We start from the raw sequence: 22,696 nt of genomic DNA on the forward strand, positions 1-22,696 counted from the left end.
AAGCTATTGGTAGACTTAGTTAACGTGACTCGATGGGGATTTAATTAGTTGTCCGTTTGACATTAATTAGGAATTACTCACTGAATACTTGCAAGGAGTCAAGTGTGATGTAATGTAAGAGACTTTGAGTTATTGTTAACAAGATGACTTGTGTTAAGAGTAATTAACGCTGCGAAACGCTGCGCGTGCTAGTGGCTTTACAAGACTGTAATTACCATATTTGTATCCTCACATTCCTTATGTACATTCTTGTATATGCATAAATAAAGAGAGACAAGTGTTTGTGATTAACGTAGAAGTACCTTGTTGCTGACTGCTGTGATCAGTCAATTAATGTAATTAATCACATAATCAATTTTGTAATTGATTAAGGCAATTTCTTTTCTTTATCATCTGGTGACAAGAGTAAAGTAACTTGGGGATTACTGAAGTAGTGTCTCAGAATCCCAGCTTGCCTGGCTTTGTTTACAGTTTACAGTGCAACTTCTTGCAGGGAGTTGCAAAGAGTGTTTACATTAGGTTGTGATAGGGGGAGTCACTGTTGGACTACCCGCCTAGTTACGTGGGTATCTCGGCTGTAGGGTTGGAGGACCCGTAAGATTGTGATTATAGTATCTGTTCACTGTGAAGCCGTGACAATATTGATTGCAAGCTTGTGTCATCAGTGGGCATCATTGTTCAGTTAGTTCATGTATCAGCCCGCAGTGCGAAGGGCTGTTGAATAGCTGTGTTGCAAGTGCCACTGGATAGACAATAACGTAACGAATCACTCACTGTGGTGTAAACTAGGCTTGTGAATTATTTTTCTATTTTTTGCTTTGCAATATTGCGTCGTCAGTGGGCACACCTGTGTTCAGGTTAGTTCAGTATGAAGCCGCACAGCAATGGACCGGAGTCATTGCTATTTAGCTGTTTGTTTTAGTGCCACTGGATGGACATTAAAGTAACATAAACTTGATGTTGTATTAGTTTAGTCTCTTGTTATTAATAAATCATTTGTTGTTATAGAAACGGTCTTTGATGTCAACCCTTCAACCATTCTTTTCCACCCATGTTCTGCTTTATTACGATTGTTGCAATGTTTTAAATGACGGTTGTTCTTGGGAATTCGAATTCCAATTCATAGCACCACATCAAATACAAATATTTGATTGTGAGAACCCGTCGGTTATCCTTCATTGGTTTTAACGTCCTGTTTAACTAGGAGGAATCAGCAGCCTATGTGGACAGGTTTTCACCCTAGTGGTGGAAGCCTGGCGGTTTGCTCCTTTTTCTATTGGACTCATGCTTATCTGCCGTGTGCAGTTCTTTAAACTTGAGGTCCACCTCCTAAGGGAGGTAGGCGTAGAAAAAAATCTCACAGCCCTCTCATAAAGTTTCTTAAAATTGGCAATGATTTTCTGGTCCATAGGCTAAAGTAGAGGAGTGGTGTTGGGAGGAAGGAACTTTATTGTAACAAAACTAAATTCCTCCATCAATGAATCCTCCAAGCCTGGAGGATGGGCAGGAGCATTATTGGGGAGAAGCAGGGCCTTGAGTGGCAAACTGTTCTCCTGCAAATATTTTTTGATGGCAGGGCACACCACTTCATTCACCCACTCCGTAAAAAATTGCCTAGTCACCCATGCCTTAGCATTAGCCTTCCACATCACACACATTTTGTGTTTCTGCACATTATATTTTTTGAAAACCCTTGGATTTTCGGAATGATACACAAGCAATGGTTTAATTTTCAAATCGCCACTAGCATTACCACACAACACTAGAGTAAACCAATCTTTCATAGGCTTGTGTCCAGGCAATGACTTCTCTTCCTTGGTAATGTATGTTTTGTTTGGCAATCTTTTCCAAAATAGCCCTGTCTCGTCACAATTAAACACTTGTTGTGGTAGGTATGCCTCACTCTGCGCAAAATCTTTAAAAAAATTCGCCAATGAATCTTTCAGCCGCTGGTTTGTCTGAGCTGGCAGCCTCCCCATGCCTAACAACACTATGAATTCCACTTCTTTTTCTAAATTTCTCAAACCATCCCCTGCTCGCATTAAACTCTTTCACTTCTGCATCACTCGTTCCAGGGGTTTTCTTCAAAAGGTCTTCATGCAATTTTCTTGCCTTTTCACAAATGATGGCCTCCTAAACGCTATCACCCGCTAACTCCTTGTTGTGTATCCAAATTAATAATAACTGTTCAACATCTTCAAGTGTTTGTGTTCTATGTTTTGTGATTATTGATACGCCTTTTGCCACTTTAGCACCCATAATGTCCTTTTTCTTAGGCAGTATGGTGGATATCGTTGATTGGGATTTGTTGTATTGCCTAGCCAATTCAACAACCCGCACATCATCTTCATATTTACGAATGATCTCTTGTTTCTGATCTATGGTCATCCTTACATGTGATCTCATATGTTGAGCCTTACCACTGACTTTCCTGGGACTCATGCCATGATATATAATAATTACTTTAATTAATTTAATGTTCAAAATGCAAAAAATCACCACAAACGCGGAATTTCTTATAGGCGCGATCGTCACTAAGTGGGCAGCTGTAGTAAACTGAGGCAGGTCGGAACGCGTGACCGGGAACCACACGCTCGGTCGACCCGAACGTGTACCAACAAATATCGTTAGTCAACAACACCATCGTATGTCGAGTCGCATTTTTCGATGAAATTTACATCGTAACTCGAAATTATCGTAAGTCGGGGCAATCGTAAGTCGAGGTGCCACTGTATATCCATATCAGCCATAATAGCTCCGGGAAGCCGACAAGGGCTCCCCCAAGAGAAGCACAAAAACAATTAAATTCTTCACAAAGAATTCAGACATGATCATCACTAAGCAGGAGACACTGGTAAACCAGGAACCACGCGCTCGGTCGACCTATACGTGTATCAACAAACTTGCCAAGCGAGGCAGAGCTTGTATACTCAGTTAAATTTTTATGAAGAAACTGAGCTCGTAAGCCGAAATATTAGTAAAGAGGGGCATTCGTCAACCGAGGTTCCACTGTACTGTACAGTGCATCCTCACTTTTAACGAACCTCGCTCTAACGAATTCCCAGCTGGTTTGAATAAATTGCATTCGGTACTAAATGTTCAGTGGAATATACAAATATTCATCTGTATTGTTTTACTGATGGTGTTGACCTAGACTGGCACGGCAAGGCTGGTGAGAGAATTGTGTACTGTACACACTCTTCACATCGACCACTTCAATATCCGTATCACTAGTATCAGACACCTGTACAGTATTAGATCTTTTTCCAGATTCAAGTTATCAATATCAGTGGCATGGTCATCTCCAAGCAATATGCCCTGCATTTGAACATCGGAGTGTTTTCTCAACATGGCCGAATGGGGACTGGGAGCTCAATGTGGATGTGTCCAACATGGTTGCTACAGTAAAAAACCAGCGTTGAATGTAATGAAACGTCATTTTCTAGGTGAGTCCCGGAGGCTCCCCGGAGCTATCCATGGCTGATATGGATACCCTAACTATTTTGCATCAGTCGATGTGGGTGGAGTTCTGGCCTACCAGGGACCACGAGCCAGAACCTGGCTCCCTCAGAGAGGCACGAGGAGCAATGGCCCATAGAAATGCATATGTGATTTGGAGCATTCTATATCTGCCATTGACCGGGACAGGCACCCAGAAAGGTGAGCGCCACAAAACAAACCCCTATTCTGGTTAACAACAAAAATCGACAGACGAGTGGACAGAACTCCCCCAGGAAAACGAACTAACAAGCATGACGTCACACGAGCCGCGCCGCATGTCTGTGCAGCTCCCCCCTCCCCGGGAGGGGGAAGGGAGGAGTCACCCAGAAAATGGCGTTTCATTAGATTCAACGCTGGTTTTCTGGGGGCAGCCCCTACGGCTCCCCAAAGCTACTTCACCAAAGACTACCTAAGAAAACAAGGGGACATACCCGGGAGGCGGTCGGTGAACCACTCCTCAACACGAAGTCAAGACGACAACTCAAGGACCCCTCCGGAAAGCAGCAGGCACATCATTCACCAGAAAAAGGGAGAACGGCCGCAGACAAAGAAACCTATGACCACGACCATAGGAGCCAAAAACCACTGCGCCTGAGAAGAGCATGAAGCTCTGCCACACGACCCCCAGAGGCCAATGCCAACATAAAAAGAGAGCCGAGGCAAAGCAAACCAGACCCCAAGGAGCCACAACCACCATGGAGAAGAAAAACAGGAGAGCACCCTGTCCAAAGACAGGACGGCACAGGCAGTACATAAGCAGGCCAGAGGTGAAACAACGCACGAGACAGCCTGCAAAACGGCGCAGAAGGAACATCGATACCGAAAGCTAGCAGCAGAAACCAAGGTGCCAGTCCCAGGAACGGCCCCAAGCGCCTCTACATCCTCCGCAAGCCAATCCTATGACAGCCCCAGGAGGGAAAAGAAAACGCAGGACCAAAACCAAAATGCCACAAGCGTGCAAGTCCACCGCCACAAGAGCAGCCGACAGGGAAGGAACCCGCATAAGGAGCCGCCCCGCACCAACATCCCACAGAAGGGCAGGAGCGAAAAGACTCATTAAGAGGAGCAAAATCGCCCCCAGGAAAACAAGTAGCACCGAGATAGCGCGAAGAGAAGAGATATGCACAAAAGAACAAGAAGGCCAAACACCCAGAAGATGCGAGGAATAGGACCCACAAGCTCTAGAAAGGACCGGAGGGAAGTAGCAAAACCGTCCTGAACCTTCGAGAACAAAAAGAAGCAAACACAAAGGACGAAGGCACAAAAACCCCGTCGCACCCGAGACCAAAAGTCATGCAGAAACCCCAAGAAGAGGGGGACATGACGGAGAAGGCCCGTCCCGGAAAAAAGGGGCGAAGACCGTAGAAAAGCACCCACCGACAGGACGGAAACAACGGGCATAATGGACAAGGAAACCGAGCCCAGGGAGGGGCCGATGCCCAGAAAGCACGTGCGAAGAGGGGGAACGGAAAAACCCCACACCACAAAACCGCAAGCCCCGCCCAGAGGGGTAGAAATACCCCGGCGGGGAATAACGGGGCCTGAGGCCCCTCACGTGAGCCCCACCCCAGCCCCGGGAACCCCCCCTGCAGGCCCCGGGGCCGAGCTGTCCCCTCAAAGCCCCAGCGTCAAGAAAAACCCCGGGGCAGCCGGGAAAAACACTAAGGAAGGGAGTCCACTAGGCTCTGGAACTTGAACCGAAACCGGAGGATAGGCGAGGGGCGAGATGAAGACCCCAAGCTCATCCCCAGCCAGCACAACGAGGCGAGGACAAACCAGAGAATCCAAGGAACATGGAAAAAACAGGCCCGGCACAGCAAGACCAGCAAGGAGGGAGGGCCCCAGAGGGAGCACGGAAGAGCCGAACATAATGCCACAACCAACCCTGACACGCAGCTGCAGTACCAAAACCGCAGCAAAACGTCACCACACTCCCCGAGGAAGCAACAGAAGATAGATAAATCGTACATGAGTGGCACACAAGGGGACACAGGCGGAAACCGAGCACCCAACTGAGCCACAGGGACGGTAGAAGAAATGTGTGCAGTGTAACAGGCAATCGAAGGAACACATTAGACAGCCCAACTTGGCCTGACCCCATACACAGCCCCAAGAGCAGAGACGAGAGCACCCATGAAGCACAGAATCCACTCAATAGGCAAACGACAGGGGAGAGGCGGAACCAAAGAGCCAGAACCCAATCCTGCAAGCACAAGGAGGCGAGCACAAAACACCCTCGACACAGGAAAACGTACCACCGAACAGGCACCCTCACCGTTGCACTGCGGAACAAGGTGGAGGCGGGGTCCCGAACTCCAGCAAGGTTAGACAAGCATAGGAGAGGGGGCAGGAGTACAGGCAGGAGCCGCCTCGGAAGGGACAAGAGGCTACCCGCAGACACCCGTGAACCGAGGAAGGAATCAGGTGGAGAACAAGAGCTGCCCAGTATGGGCTAATAGCCCTGCAGTAGGCACCTCGGGTGGTACGGTCCACGTTCTCAAAGACGTATGTACACCCATTCCTACTTCCAAAAACAAAAACAGTGTCAGGACGAAGGAGATGCCAAACCGCACCAACTCACCTGCAGAACATGGGCACTGAAGGGCCATGACTCAAGCTTTCGAGTCCGTAGCCGCCAGAGGCGGCCAGGGCGCCAATGCTGGAGAGGAGGGGAGCGGCGAAGGAGGCTCCCCAGCCTAGAACGCAGGGAAAAACCACGTGATTTCCCCACAGCGGCACCCCAGAACACCCCCAAAGCAACGGGGCACGGATTAGATTATGAAAAGAGCGAGAGGTGAAGCCCCCCCGAGAGAAAATGGATGCAGAACACGTGTGCACACCGCCCGGAACCAAAACTAACTCCCACGCCGCATGCGCAGGACGCGAAAAACAAAAAGTAGCCCAACAAGGCGAGAAGTAGCCCAACCAGTCGAGAAGTAGCCCAACAAGGCGAGAAGTAGCCCAACTGGCGACAGTAGCCCAACCGGCTACAAGGAGCCCAACAAGGCGAGAAGTAGCCCAACTAGCGACAAGCAGCCCAACTGGCAACAAGCAGCCCAAACTGCAACAAGGAGCCCAAATGGCTACAAGGAGCCCAAAACGGCTACAAGGAGCCCAAAACGGCTACGAGGAGCCCAAAACGGCTACGAGGAGCCCAAAACGGCTACGAGGAGCCCAAAACGGCTACGAGGAGCCCAAAACGGCTACAACGAGCCCAAAACGGCTACAAGGAGCCCAAAACAGCTGCAAGGAGCCCAAAACGGCTACAAGGAGCCCAAACGGCTACAAGGAGCCCAAAACGGCTACAAGGAGCTCAAAATGGCTACAAGGAGCCCAAAACGGCTACAAGGAGCCCAAAACGGCTACGAGGAGCCCAAAACGGCTACGAGGAGCCCAAAACGGCTACAAGGAGCCCAAAACGGCTACAAGGAGCCCAAAACGGCTACAAGGAGCCCAAACGGCTGCAAGGAGCCCAAACAGCTACAAGGAGCCCAACCTGTCCAGAACAGAAGGAACCAGAATGGAGGCAAACTCCGGGACACACAGGAGGCAAGCCGCAAAGGCCAACTGCACCACAGGCGAAGAGATGCAGTTAGCCGAAAACCTCCGGAAGACGTAACCGAAGAAACCACAGGGACACGGAACCGAACCCGGGGAGGAGCAGAACCCAAGCCCAAATCGTACGCAGAGGGGGGAAAGAAAACCCCACTCCTCGCTACAGTAAGCCCCACTCAGAAGGACGGAAATCCAGGCGGGGCGCAATGGAGCCCAAGGCCCCCAAAGCCGCTCCTCCCCAACCCCAGGAGCCTCTACACCAGGCCCCGGGGCCGAGTCGACCTCCAAAGCCCCGGCCCCACAAGAAAAAGCCGGGGCAGCTGAGAGAGCTGGAAGAGAAGGGGCTCACTGGTCAGAGCCCATAGCATCGGCCGGAGGAACAGACTCGAATGCCTCCGCAGCTACCCCGGACGGGGCAACCCCCGAAACTGCCCAAGTCTCAGAACCTCTAACCCCGCCCCGACCCCGAAGCCTGCAGATGCATAGGGGCCGGAAGCAGGAGGGGGAAAAACAAGGGGGGCATGGAAGAACCAAGGCTGAAGTGACCAAAACCCCCAAGTCTGGGTCCCTACACAAGCGGGGCAGCATCGGGGCGTCCGGGGAAGCGACAAACGTGAGCGCGTTGCAACATCCTACCCAGCAACGAGCGAGCTGCCTGCACCCATGGGAATTCATCAGCAGACTGGGTGAATGGAGTCACGAACAAGCAACAAAGCTCACAGGACTCAGGGTCGAATGTGTCACCGACCCAACAGGCAGCATGATGGAGGCAAAAACAAGGAGAGTCACCCTGAGACAAAGGGACAGAGCAACCCTCAACTCGCACAAAGCGAGAGGGGACCCAAGGATCTCCACTATCGGACCCGAGAGCCCCCGCGGGGTGTCCCAGGGCCCCTAGACTGGGTCTGCTAAGGATTATCCCAGGCAGGGCACTGCTAACCGGCACCCCAAACTACCAAGCAAACTGCTAAAGCTGAACCCACGGGACGTGTCCACCCGTGAGGGCGTAGCAGGGGGTGCCACCACACAAACGAACCTAATATAAGGGGGGGGGGAAACACAAGGCAGACCCCCCATACCAGGCAAAAACAAATATAAAAGAAAAACCACACAAGCGGACAACGTACCCAGAGGGAACAGAGCCGGCCGCTGTCATAGGTGAAAACTAGCTACGCAGTACCCTGCGCCCCACCAGTGCTATAACTACCACCTACCCCAAGGTAAACAAGGGAGTAAAACCCCCAAACACTCGGGGCGGCCAAACGCCAAGCAGCGAAAAGCCAACAGAGGTAGACCCAAGGTGACTTGTGGAAGGCAACCCCAAGCCCCAAGGGTGGTACTTACAGGGCACTCAGGGAAGGTGACCCTAAGCACAGGCAGCCCGAGTACCTGAGAATACTACTCCCAGCTCACACGACCACCGTAAGAGCATCACTGAAAACAAGTCACAGCACTGAGACAAGACTGGAGCTGAAGCCACACGACCGTGCATTATCCCATCAGCCGAGGAACTGGGGAGGGGATCGCCGGTGCGGGGGTCTGGGGCTCCCCCTTCCCCCTCCCGGGGAGGGGGGAGTTGCGCACACATGCGGCGCGGCTCGTGTGACGTCATGCTTGTTAGTTCGTTTTCCTGGGGGAGTTCTGTCCACTCGTTTGTCGATTTTTGTTGTTAACCAGAATAGGGGTTTGTTTTGTGGCGCTTACCTTTCTGGGTGCCTGTCCCAGTCAATGGCAGATATAGAATGCTCCAAATCACATGTGCATTTCTATGGGCCATTGCTCCCCGTGCCTCTCTGAGGGGGCCAGGTTCTGGCTCGTGGTCCCCAGTAGGCCTAGAACTCCACCCACATCGACTGATGCAAAATAGTTAGGGTATCCATATCAGCCATGGATAGCTCCGGGGAGCCGTAGGGGCTCCCGCCAGAAAATGAGTCTGCCCACGGCTGTGGGGCATGCTGGGAATATTTTTCAAACTGGTGGATGCTCATTGGAAGCCTCAGGCCTCCATCTTGTACCCAAGTTTTGAATCCTACAATATATCTACGAGTGCATTAAGGGGTTATGCGCACCCCCGATTGAGTGCATTAAGGCACTATGTGCAGTTCAGAGGGTTAATACACTCAACATAACTAGTTAATATCACCATGATTAATACACTCACCATCACTGGGTGATAACAATAATACACTCACCATCACTGGGTGATAACAATAATACACTCACCATCACTGGGTGATAACAATAATACACTCACCATCACTGGGTGATAACAATAATACACTCACCATCACTGGGTGATAACAATAATACACTCACCATCACTGGGTGATAACAATAATACACTCACCATCACTGGGTGATAACAATAATACACTCACCATCACTGGGTGATAACAATAATACACTCACCATCACTGGGTGATAACAATAATACACTCACCATCACTGGGTGATAACAATAATACACTCACCATCACTGGGTGATAACAATAATACACTCACCATCACTGGGTGATAACAATAATACACTCACCATCACTGGGTGATAATAATACACTCACCATCACTGGGTGATAACAATAATACACTCACCATCACTGGGTGATAACAATAATACACTCACCATCACAGGGTAATGACACCATGATTAATACACTCACCATCACTGGGTGATAACAATAATACACTCACCATCACAGGGTAATGACACCATGATTAATACACTTGCTAGCACTGGTTAATAACACCATGATTAATACACTCACCATCATTGGGTGATGACAATATGATTACCCAGTGATGGTGAGTGTATTAATCATGGTGTTGTCATTAACCAGTGATGGTGAGTGTATTAATCATATTGTCATCACCCAGTGATGGTGAGTGTATTATTGTCATCACCCAGTGATGGTGAGTGTATTAATTATGGTGATATTAACCAATTATATTGAGTGTATCATTACCCAGTGATGGTGAGAGTATTAATGATATTATGATTAATACATTCACCATCACTGGTTAATGACAATATGATTAATACACTCGCCATCACTGGTTAATGACAACACCATGATTAATACATTCACCATCACTGGTTAATGACAATATGATTAATACACTCACCATCACTGGTTAATGACAACACCATGATTAATACATTCACCATCACTGGTTAATGACAACACCATGATTAATACACTCACCATCACTGGGTAATGACAATATGATTAATACACTCACCATCACTGGTTAATGACAACACCATGATTAATACATTCACCATTACTGGTTAATGACATCAAGATTAATACTCACCATCATTAGTTAATAACATTATAATAAATACACTCACCATCACTAGTTACTGTAAACATCATGATTAATATGCTCACCATAACTGGTTAATGACATCAACATGACACACACACTCACCTGTTGTACAGTAAGAATAAAAGTGTTCTTACCATCATTAATGGGCAGAAGTTGTGTTTGCTATCGTCCTTGGTAGCCGAGCAGAGACTGGAAGCCGTATTACCTATTAGGGGAAATAAAACATTTAAGGTTTCTATAACTAAATTTTCCCATCAAAACATAATAAATGTTTAGAAAAATGTAATAATTTTGTTTATGTATTATGCTAAGAGCAGGTTCTATATTGGTACGGAGTACCAGAAGCATCAAGAGTAAGTATGGGCCAATAGGCCCTTTGCAGTTACTTACATTCTTCCCTCTCATTTATGCAATTAACACTTTCGCGCTCTCGGCGCTCAAAAAAAATCAATACCCCAGATGCTTTCGGCAATTCGCGCGCCTACGCGGTAAGACCGAAAAAGTGTACACTCTTTTGACTGTCCTGACAATAATTGAAGGCGCACGTATTTAAATTTGGTATCACTGTGTTCGCAATGAAATTGTCTATAAGAGCATACCTATAAAATGCCGCCCAAGCATAAGGAGTATCAACACCAAATAAAAAACTATGCAGATCACTCGCCGAGAGCGCCAAACAGCAACAAAATGTTTCCACTCTCTTAATGGTTGTGAAGCCTACAGTTGTCCTACATCGCTAATTTTGGTATCATTGGAATCGCAATAAAATTCTCTACACGGACATATGCATATGAATGTTTAATATAGGTAATTGCCCACCCGCAAGAGTGTGTGAAGTGGAGAGTAGTTAGCCGCGAGCGCACTGGCGAAAACACAGGGGGGAAATCATGCTTGGAAAGTTTATACATTTATACGTTTCCTGACCCTACTTTTCTATGTACGTATTTCTTTTTTATACCAATGTGTTCGCAATAAAATTTTCTATAAGATGAAATGTATAACATTTGTACAAAGCATGTGTAAGAGAAGCGCCAAATATAGAACCACGTCGCTCAGTATGCGTTCGCGGCAGAAACGAACGCATTGTTTTCGTTCGTTTGATGTTTGTCATGTTTATACTTGTTGAAACATTTTATAATTTGTATGACAGTGATCGCAGTAAAATTCCCTACACAGACATATACATAACACATACAAATATTTCCCACGTGTTGGATATATCAACGGCTAAAGGGAACCCACTGCCACACGGCCGCCACACCCAGAGCCACACCCGCCACACCCCCAAACATACTTTGTGTTTTTTTTTTTTTACTCATAGACGTTTATGTGATATAATATTCATTCTGGTACCAAAAAATTCGCAAATAAATTCTCTACAAAACGTATATAATATAACTTCTTATAGATGATAAAAAATTCCAAATAGGTGTACTTACCCTGTCTATGTTGATTGAAGATCAACAGTTGAGCATTTTTTCTTCACTCCACCATCTTCAGGCTTCTGATCCTGAAGTTGCTCATCTGATGTTTCTTAGGTGGAGTGAAGCTGTTGCCGGTGGTTATTTTTTCTCCACCCAAAATATCTTTCTTCGGTGGTACCTTGTGTAGCAAGGCGCAGCGCACAGTGCCACATCACAAGTTTTACATCCATATATCACGTCCCTCCTTTTGCCAGACTTGAAACAAACACGGCATCTTCTTTTTTTAGCCAAGTGCACGAGTTCATGCGTCAACTTGTAGTTGAGACGTTGTTCTGAATCTATAATTCTTGTATTTCTTGGATGCACTGGAGGAATATTGTCTTCTACAGGAACCACCAAACTTGTAGTAGAATCTATGAAATCAGAAACATCAAGTGGTTCTATGTCCTCAATGTCCATTTCAGAATTTGTGGTTGATGAGTGGGCTTGAGGTGTTGAGGTGAACAGAGGACGCCTCGCACCAGATGGGCCGGGTGTTGAAACTGCCGCGTCAGCAGGAGGAGCTGCGCTGGCATCTATGTCGGGAACATGTGGTATACCACGTGACCGGGTAGGCCGAGATGCCATGTGTTCGGTGAGGGAGAACGGGAATTTCATGGAGAAAAATCTGAGAGTATCCCCATCCATTTCGGTTAAAAAATGGAATTTATAGAAATATTTTTTCGATGGACGAGAAAAGTAGGCTGATATGCGGAATCGTAAGAAAAAACGGCGACGAGTTATCTCTAATCTAAGGCGCGAAAGTGTTAATACCCAATGTTCCGTGTTCTGTCTTGTGTTGGTCAAAAGTTTGTTCACCCTCATACAAAACTGTTGCAACATATCACCTCACCCAAATGCGAGTATATAAGACAAACTGTTTAATTAGGCATGTATTATGTTTCAGATCCTCATTTTTACCGTACCCGAGTACCTGAAATTTATCACTGTTAAACATCATGTTATTTTCTGCTGCTCAATCGAAAACTTTGTTGACATCTGCTTGTAGTTTTTCAATGTCTTCAGCAGAGGTAATTTTCATGCTGATTTTTGTGTCATCTGCAAAGGACGACACAAAGCTGTGACGTGTATTTTTGTCTATATCAGATATGAGAATAAGGAACAGTAGCAGTGCAAGGACTGTACCTTGAGGTACAGAGCTTTTAACATCGCTTGGACTCGATTTTATCTGATTGACTGTTACTCTTTGTGTTCTGTTCGACAGGAAATTGAGTATCCAGCATCCTACTTTTCCAGTTATTCTCATTGATCAGAGACTTCTTTTAACAATATAAGAAAAGAAAATAATTGTTTGGAAAGAATTTATTTTCTGTGCACCAAGGGGTTGTCATATTTTAATGCAGAACAGTACAGTGGTTAAACAAAACATGCTGTTCGATTAGACCATTTCAGCAGCCCATTATCCATTTCAGTAATTTTCCTTGTATTCCCAGCTCAGCAAGCTGTTCTAGCATGATTTCCCTGTTTGCTGTATCAAAAGCTGCTGCTAGGTTGATGAAGACGGCTTGAGGGGAAGCTTCAATATGAGCGAAGTAGTCAGGAAAACAGTGTTGTGTACTGAGCCTCAGGCATAAATCCAAACAGTTGGGGAGACAGGTGCCCCTGTATACGATACGTGAGTCTGTTAAGGACAATGTGTTCAAGCACTTTACAAACACACGATGTTAGAGATATGGGCCTATAATTATCTGAGTGTGGTTTGGGGATATGAACAATAACACTCTTTGTCCAAGCATCAGGTAATACTCATTCACTTAACCCTTAAGCTGCAAAACACGTCATATGACTTTTGAGTAACTTACGCAAAAGTGCGCATCACGTCACATGACGTAATGAAGTACCGCGCAAGATTTGAATAGCCAGTGGGGGGTAGTGGGGGCCCCCATACGGTGCCTAGGGGCTATAGTAAACAGCCGCCATTTTGAAAAAATCCAGCTCCGCCACCAACGCGTGGAAAGCCTCAGTTACCTAGAAGTCACCATGGTGAGCGCACGGCCAAACGCCTCCCGGGCACACACCACTCAATCACTTACTCAAGAGTAAATAACTAGTGAATTATTTTCTGATGGTGAGGAATGTGATATTGATAACTCTGACATTGATAAGCACTACACGCAATTGACCGATGATAGTAGCACAGAGTGAATTTGAGATACAGTCTCCTCCCATGGCGGGCCTACACGCTCACCAGTGCCTCCTCACCCAGTGTCTACTCCAATTCGTGCACGACCACACAGTTCTTGTACTTATTTAGAGTATGAGGATATTTTGGGCGACGAGTCAGAGGAAGGTGACTCTTTTTCTGCTTTTAATGAGGTGGATTCAGAACATAGTGTTACCATGCCTGTCGCTAGTGCCAGTGGTGTTACCAAGCGAGATTTTGTCGCATCAGCAGCGTCTCACCCAGCCAAGCGCCGCCGCAGGGCACCACATGAGGAACCAAGACCCTCATGTTCACGTGATATTACCTCATGTTCACATAGCACCTGTACTTTGCATAGACAGGCTTCAGCTCCTGGTACATGGTGTGCAACGATTCTTCGCCGTCGTGCCGGTGTTTCGTCTCGCAGGACACAAGGTGTACTTGTGTGGAGTGATGGTATTACAAACCTTTTCCCTGATACTGGCAAGGACATGTGTGAAATAGACTATTTTACAGCATTTAATGATGAGACGCTCATGGAATATATTGTACACCAAACGAACCTTCATGCAGCTCTTCTCATTGGAAAAATATAACAGAATTTTCACAATTACAGCATTGGAAAAACACCACTGTAGGTGAAATGTATTTATTTTTGGCACTAAGTATGTTGATGAAACATTGTGTAAAACATATTATCTCAAATTATTGGAGCAAAGACCAGACTGTTCCAACACCTTAGTTCGGGAAATATATGTCCCAAGACAGGTTTCAGATACTCCTCAGGTGTCTTCATTTTGCAAGTAATGAAGACCGGGACAGAGATTGATAGACTTTGGAGAGTCAGGCATATTATGAATGAAGTGATTGGAAAGTACAGATATTTCAACGTACCAGCACAGAAGCTGGTGACTGACGAATCCCTTGTGCTTTTCAAAGGACGTGTTGGGTTCAAGCAGTATATTCCCTCCAAACACAACAGATTTGGATTGAAATTCGTTGTTCTTTGTGACTGTGAAACAGGATACGTGTTACACATGATTCTGTATTCTATTAGCAATGTAGACATTCCCGGTAACGACCAACATGGTTTCTCAGGTAGTGTGGTAAAGTCACTGATGGCACCATGGATGAACAAGGGCCACATTTTATACACAGATAACTACTATACAAGTCCCTTACTAGCTAGGTTCTTGATTGAAAATAGAACTGGAGTGTGTGGCACAGTAAAGCCAAGAAGACGAGAAATGCCAGTGTTTGACAATAATCTTGAAGTTGGTGACTGCCAGCTAAGAAAAAGTGATCAAATACTCTCAGTTAGGTGGAAAGACGAGAGAAGTGAACTTGCTGACAACCGTTCATGATGGTACAATGGTGAACAGTGGCAAGGTGAACCGAGTAACAAAACAACCAGTATATAAGCCAGATTGTCTTCTTGACTATAATATCAACATGCGTTTGTTGATAAACGTGACATGATGGTGGGCGCTGTCGAGTGTGTTAGGAAAACATTGAAGTGGATGAGAAAAGTGTTTTTCCATCTGGTTGACGTAAGCATGCTGAACAGCTACAATATGTATCTGGTGAAAACTGGACATAAACCAAGTTTCCGTTCGTTTGGTTTTACACTTGTGACAAAGTTACTAACAAAGTTTGGCAAAGAAATTCCTGGCATACAAAGACCCCATCATGAACCCAGTGTTGCAACATGCTGCTACACCCAGGCTCACTTACACGGAGGCCTTTTAAGCACACAGACTAAAACATTTGCCACCAGCTGGAAAGCGTGCATATAGACCAACGTGATTGCATAGTTTGTAGAAAAAAAAAAAAAAAAAAGAGAGACCACAGAACCATAAACTAGTGCAAATATGGTGTGAAGTGTGTGCAGTCCCGTTGTGCGCTGTCAACTGCTTCAACGACTATCACTATCTCCAAGACTTCTAAATGTACAATGATGTTGCAAAAACCTGTAAATAGTGAGTGGATGTGTGTAAATATAATAATGAAAAATGTGAATACATACATGGCGTAATTGAAAACATTTGTGTGTGCATTATTGTGACACTATTAATCAGGTGTATACTTAATGTATGCAAGTTGCATTATAATTCAACATCAAGTAATATTATATGCAACACAATAAGTGAAAAAGTAAAGTTGAGTATAGTCTTTACTTAGCCAGGTCTCTGTTAAAATAATAAATGATAGTTTAGTACCTAATGCTGTGAGTAGTGCATTTATATCATCAAATTGTTTACCAAGTGATCTGACATTTTGGTTGAAAACTGATAGGCAAGTGTTATTTTGGAGTTTTTTTTTGTGCAAAGTTTGGTGTGTAATAGGTGCAGTAGTGATGATCAATATGGTGGTTATTGTAGATGTGTGAGAGCAGATTTAGTTGAGGATCAATATCAGCTTGCATGTAGATGCAATGGAGTCAAGATACAATAAGGCAAGCAATTACACAACAGTAAAATACTATATCTGCTGTAAATATCAAATAACTATAACAAAAACACACACAAAAAAGTCAAATAAAGATCACTGTAGTTAGACAAGAAGGATACACAAGTAAAAACAAAAATCAATAAAGATTGACAAGAATAATGTTCAATAACAATATGGAATTAATGAAGACAAAAAAATTACAAGGTTAATCTTAATTAATTAATACTGACTTAAATAATCATAAAGTAATATAATTTTAATGATAATTAACTATAATTAGCTTAGTTATGATCCTATAATTAATATATAAGAAAAATATGAACTTAATTAATTAAATCCAATAAGTGAACAATATAAATCAAAATACCATTAAATTTAAAGATAACAGAGTAAGATAATACATTTGAGTAAGATTTTACTAAGATGCTGAGGTAGATGCTTACATAAGTACATGGAGACTTTACTGAGATGTTAGGAACTTTTATGGATGAGAGAGCATTATTTAACCAATAGAGTGAAAGACAGCACCTTGGACAAGGTTAGGCCAGGTTAGGCTCAGACACTCATGAGATATTTTCAGTATTGGCATTGGAAAGATTGGAATGTTGATATCTGGTTGATTAGATTCTGGGAGTTCTTCTACTCCCCAAGCCCAGCCCGAGGCCAGGCTTGACTTGAGAGAGTTTGGTCCACTAGGCTGTTGCTTGCAGCGGCCCGCAGGCCCACATATCCACCACAGCCCGGTTGGTCCGGCACGCCTTGGAGAAAATGATCTAGTTTTCTTTTGAAGATGTCCACGGTTGTTCCGGCAATATTTCTTATACCAGTACTCGCTAGGAGGATGGTGAACAACCGTGGACCTCTGATGTTTATACAGTGTTCTCTGATTGTGCCTATGGCACCCCTGCTCTTCACTGGTTCTATTCTGCATTTTCTTTCAAAATGAAGAACCTTCATTTTGAATCAAAATGAAAATCTTCCAAAAAACTGAAGACAAAACTCACGAGAAAAACACAGAAACCACAATGGTACCCCCAGCACCAGGCCAGGAACCCCGATAGAACCCCAGCACTGGACCAGGCACCACGATGGGACCCCAACACCTGGCTAGGCACCACAATGGGATCCCAACACCTGGCCAGGCACCACGATGGGACCTCAACACCGGGCCAGGCACCATGATGGGACCCCAGCACCGGGCCAGGCACCTGAGCCAGGCCATCCACCCAAAATGGGATGAGACACAAACTCCAGAAACCTGCTGCGAGCCATACCCAATTGTCTGAGTGTCAAACAAGAAAGCCCCTGAACCCCAGGATGCACTACACAAAATATCTTTGGATGGTTGCCAGTATATGGATAGTCACCAGTAACTGGACAATTGCCAGTGACCAGTCACCAATGTCTGGTTACTAGCATCTGGATGGTCACCAATATCTGAATGGTCACCATTATCTAGAGGGTCACCATTATCTAGATGGTCACCAGTATCTAGAGGGTCACCATTATCTGGATGGTCACCAATATCTGGATGGTCACCATTATCTGGATGGTCACAGTATCTAGAGGGTCACCAGTATCTAGAGGGTCACCAGTATCTAGAGGGGTCGTCAGTATCTGGACAGTTACCAGAAACTAAACAGTTGCCAGTAACTGAACAGTTGCCAGTATTTGAAAGATTGCCACAATTTGGACAGTCACCAGTCAATTGTCACCAGACAATTACTATATCTGAACAGGTCCCAGTATCCGGACAGTTGCCATATCTGGACAGGTGCTAGCATCTGAAAGGTTACCATTATCTGGACAATCACCAGTAACCAGACAGTTTCCAGTACCTGAATGGTCACCAATATCCAGATGGTTTCCAGTACCTGAATGGTCACCAATATCCAGATGGTTTCCAGTACCTGAATGGCCACCAATATCCAGATGGTTTCCAGTACCTGAATGGCCACCAATATCCTGACAGTTACCACTACCCAGCCGCCAGCATCCGGACGGTCGCCATTATTTGGATGGTCACCAATATCTGGAAGGTCATCAGAATTTGGACATTTGTCTGTATCTTTCTCGGTTAACCAGCAGAGGCAGTACCCTCACTTTCCAGGTCGATGATTAGATCAATATAGTCCAAACACTAACAATTTGATAAGTCAATGTCCAAGCCCCAGCAATTCCATAGGCCTATGTCCATACGCCAACACTTGCATAGGCCTATGTAAGACAATGGTGGAGCATACAGCACTCAAGTACTTATGGTGGATGATGAGAGTGCGAGGAACAAGGACCTGATTCACGAAGCTCCATGTATTTCTTCGTCAGTAGAATTGCTACGAAGGTTCCCAAGTGCCGGCTAAGAACGCGCCAAAGGGCGATTCAGAGAAGTAAACTTACAAAAGATTTCTAAGCAGTTCACTTAGGTCTCGCTAGATGTCACTGCTTTTAGTTTGACCAATCAGAGAGAAGGTAACATTTTTCATCTTACAGCTGTAGCCAATCACGACGCTGCCATATCAGAGCTTATCCGTGACCACTTGCGACATATTTAAATCAAATTTTCTTATAAAATTAGTATATTTTGAAGTAAAACAATGTTTTTTTCAACTTGTACAGTCAGCACCGACATTGTAGTATACAAATATGTTACATTTTTTGTTTACCTACATATTTCTAAGAGATAGTGTATAGCTCCCCTTCTCGCTCCCAAGACTTGAGGAGTGATGGTATCTATTTACGTATATATTTACCTAAATTTACCCAAGGGCCACTATCTATCTAGTGGCCTCGACAAGGATAAAAAGCCCGGGGCTTGTTAAGTCTCGCTAATTGTCCTAATGATATTTTCTAGCTGGATTTTGGCAGGTACGGCTTCAGCGGGTAGGCAGTTCCATGGGTTTTAACCATCTGGGTAAAAAAAACATCTGTTTTCAGTCTTACTTGAGAGGACATACTTTCCAACACTATATCTGTGATTGCCCTGTTACAGTATCAGTGACTTCATACCAGATGATATGAGGCACTTTGAGCTCTGTAATTACTTCATACACTCAGGAATATTGGAAGATATTCTTGTGCTGTACCCAGATTTTGTCAGTGGGAGCTAATAGGTCAGCCTTAAGTATTTTGTTCTCTCCTGATTCCATGTATGACTGGCCGTCCTGTGAGGTGAGGATGTTGGATGAGTTTGTACCTGGTTTTTTATCTAGACTATTTATTTATTACTATTATTTATTATTTATAATTATATATACAAGAAGGTACATTGGGATTGCGAGGCTACATAGCATAGTGATTACATTCTTGTAAAGCCACTAGTACACGCAGCGTTTCGGGCAGGTCCTTAATCTAACAGAAAATTTTAAGTAGTAAATACTAGCAAAATTTATAAAAATGATAACAGGTAATGTACATGGTAAGAAAACAAAGAAAAAAAGATGAGAGAAATTGGAAAGTATATTAAAGCACATAGGTAGCTCAGATTGATTGCATTAACAGCTTGAATGATAGTTTAACAAAAATTACAAGGCACAACACACCATATTGCTTCACTGAAAAGAAGACAGCAATGATCACAAAGGTAAAATTGTTTGGATTAAGTACATGAAGATTGGAAGATTGGGTAACACTAGATACAGACCAAATTTAAAGCACAGTGTAGGAAACTATGAAGATGAAATTAGGTACTTTTTGGTTTGGTTTTTGAATGAGGCAAAAGTTTGACAGCTTTTCAATTCATTAGGGAGTGAGTTCCATAGACTAGAGCCCTTTATTTGCATAGAGTGTTTACACATATTAAGTTTGACTCTGGGGATATCAAGGCGATATTTATTTCTGGTGTGGTGATAATGGGTCCTATTACATCTGTCCAGGGAGAGTTTCAGAGAATGGACTATATGGTCCTTCATACAGAATAGGGAAGCAGCACATTGCTGTGTATGCCAAAGCATGTTAAAAAAAATACATTGTTTGAGAAGAGTCTTGTAGAAACTAGTAAGAGTACTGTAGTTATAATATAATGTTTCCATGATTCAGTGCTTACCTCTTGTGAAAATCATGAAGTTATTGTTTAGTCAGATCTGATTTGTTTTTTGTATTGAGGCAGGTATTTTCTCCCCTGATTCCATGTATGACTAACCATCCTGTGAGATGGGAGTATTAGATGAACTTATAGCAAGTTTTTTATCTACACTGTGTAATCTTCCATATAGAATAGGGTAGCAGCACATTGCTATGTATACCTAAGCTTCTTAATACAAAAATATCAGTAATAAAGATTTTAAATTATAGTTTGCGTTATTACCAATATTACCCTTATTAAATCATGTTAACCATGGATCATTAAGATCTCATGTTGATATGTAATACAGAAGTCATATTTCTTTTGAATCATTCATTAAATTGTGCATTATGTCTCAATATTTCACTTCTTTGGATATACTGTACAGTACAAAAAGATAGAATAAAAATAACCAGTAATATTTCTTTCATAATATTTTTTATTTAAATAACTGCATCAATATTTTTACAACTGACAGGATTTGTTTCTCACAGGTGCATTATTTGTTAAAAAATTAGGTTTATTGCTACACACAATGGTGCTACATAGCCTTCCCAGCTTGGTGCCTTCTTTTGATAATTACTTACTGATTGTTACAGCCAAATTGTGTAACAGGAAGAGGTCTTGGACACAAATTTGTTCCATGCTAAATGTAGAGGAATCAGCTGAGCATTCCTCAAATAAAATAGGCTGCCTCAGCTTATAAGATAAATAAAATAAGCATTCCTCAAATAAGTAGCTGCCTCACCTCACTTCCTTAATGCTACATAGCCTTCCCGACATGGTGACTTCTTTTAATAATTACTGGTTCCACACACCCAAATTGTGTAACAGGAAGAGGAACCCTACTTCCCCCTCTCTTTTTTTAATAGTCCATATAGTCATAATTATAGGTTTAATTATTCAATGAGAAAAGTTTTTGAAGTTTTTACCCTAACCTAACATCATTTGTGCAGGATATTTTTCTTTTGTCTCACCCATGATTTAATTTCAAAATAAAACCAAACAAAATAAATTAAATGTGTGTATGTATAGCTAAGGTACACCCTTACTGATTACTAGGTGAACAGGGGCATTTGGTGATAGTAAATGCTCCCATCAGGCAGGGCTCATAACCTTCTCTCATATTTCATGTTCACCAGTGTTTATTTACTTAATAACTACTGGTATAATATCTTGCTATTATAAAACTAATTTTACTATCATAAAAGACATATTTACTTCAAGTTTCAAGCAGAGAATGCATATATAACTAACACGAAGGACTCCTCTTCACAAGATTCACCAAATAATAATCTTTTGTTTATATTAAAATCGATCCCAGTGTTATGTAGTAGAGAAAAATTGAGTTATATCCAGTTACGAGTGGTCGACAGTACACTTAGATGACGGACCAAAGTTACAAAGGTTTTTCTTCTTAGTGTAGCTACCTGAATACCGACGTAGCCGCCACGAAGGCGCTAAGAAGAAAAACATTGGTAGCTAAGAAAACCATTGGTAGCTAAAAAGAAAAACATTCGTAGCTAAGAAGAAAAACATTCGTAGCTAAGGAATTCCGACGTAGCCGCCACGAAGGCGCTAAGAAGAAAAACATTGGTAGCTAAGAAGAAAACCATTGGTAGCTAAGAAGAAAAACATTCGTAGCTAAGAAGAAAAACATTCGTAGCTAAGAAGAAAAACATTGGTAGCTAAGAAGAAAAACATTGGTAGCTAAGAAGAAAAACATTCGTAGCTAAGAAGAAAAACATTGGTAGCTAAGAAGAAAAACATTGGTAGCTAAGAAGAAAAACATTGGTAGCTAAGAAGAAAAACATTGGTAGCTAAGAAGAAAACCATTGCTAAGTACCTTGGTGAATGTGGCCCAAGGTGGTCAGGTGGAGCCAGTGACTCCTTTCTTCAACAGTTTTGTCTCTTCCTCGTGGTATATCCTCAATGTCTTCAGTGGTGTGCCCTCACCACACACTTACACTGCCACAACTGTCTTGTGAGTATTGTGGGAGGGACAATTTGGCGGGTATTTTGGACACAGGAGACCGTCTTTAAGATAGGCGAGGAGCGTCAGTGTTATCTCACGGGTCGTGTACACGTCCAATAGTGGAACCTTTGTTGTGATGACGTCACTCGCTCGCTTCCCCGCCACCTTCCTTCTTCCATTTTCTTTGGTTACTGATC

The 22,696-nt window shown here is 43.8% G+C and overlaps 1 protein-coding gene across 1 annotated transcript in view; it reads right to left on the minus strand.

Moving 5' to 3' along the window:
- The window catches only part of LOC123748120 (uncharacterized), a 252,555-nt gene extending 230,082 nt beyond the window's left edge, over positions 1-22,473 (minus strand). The window contains exons 1-2 of the mRNA XM_069324575.1: positions 22,371-22,473; positions 10,521-10,591 (exon numbers count right to left, since the gene is read on the minus strand). Coding sequence (XP_069180676.1) covers positions 10,521-10,526 — 6 coding nt within the window. The 5' untranslated portion in view covers positions 10,527-10,591; positions 22,371-22,473. The remainder of the gene's footprint in view (positions 1-10,520; positions 10,592-22,370) is intronic.
- Between the last annotated feature and the right edge of the window lie 223 nt (positions 22,474-22,696).

This window comes from Procambarus clarkii, chromosome 14 (assembly GCF_040958095.1).
Source record: "Procambarus clarkii isolate CNS0578487 chromosome 14, FALCON_Pclarkii_2.0, whole genome shotgun sequence".
Classification (NCBI taxonomy): Eukaryota; Metazoa; Arthropoda; class Malacostraca; order Decapoda; family Cambaridae; genus Procambarus; species Procambarus clarkii.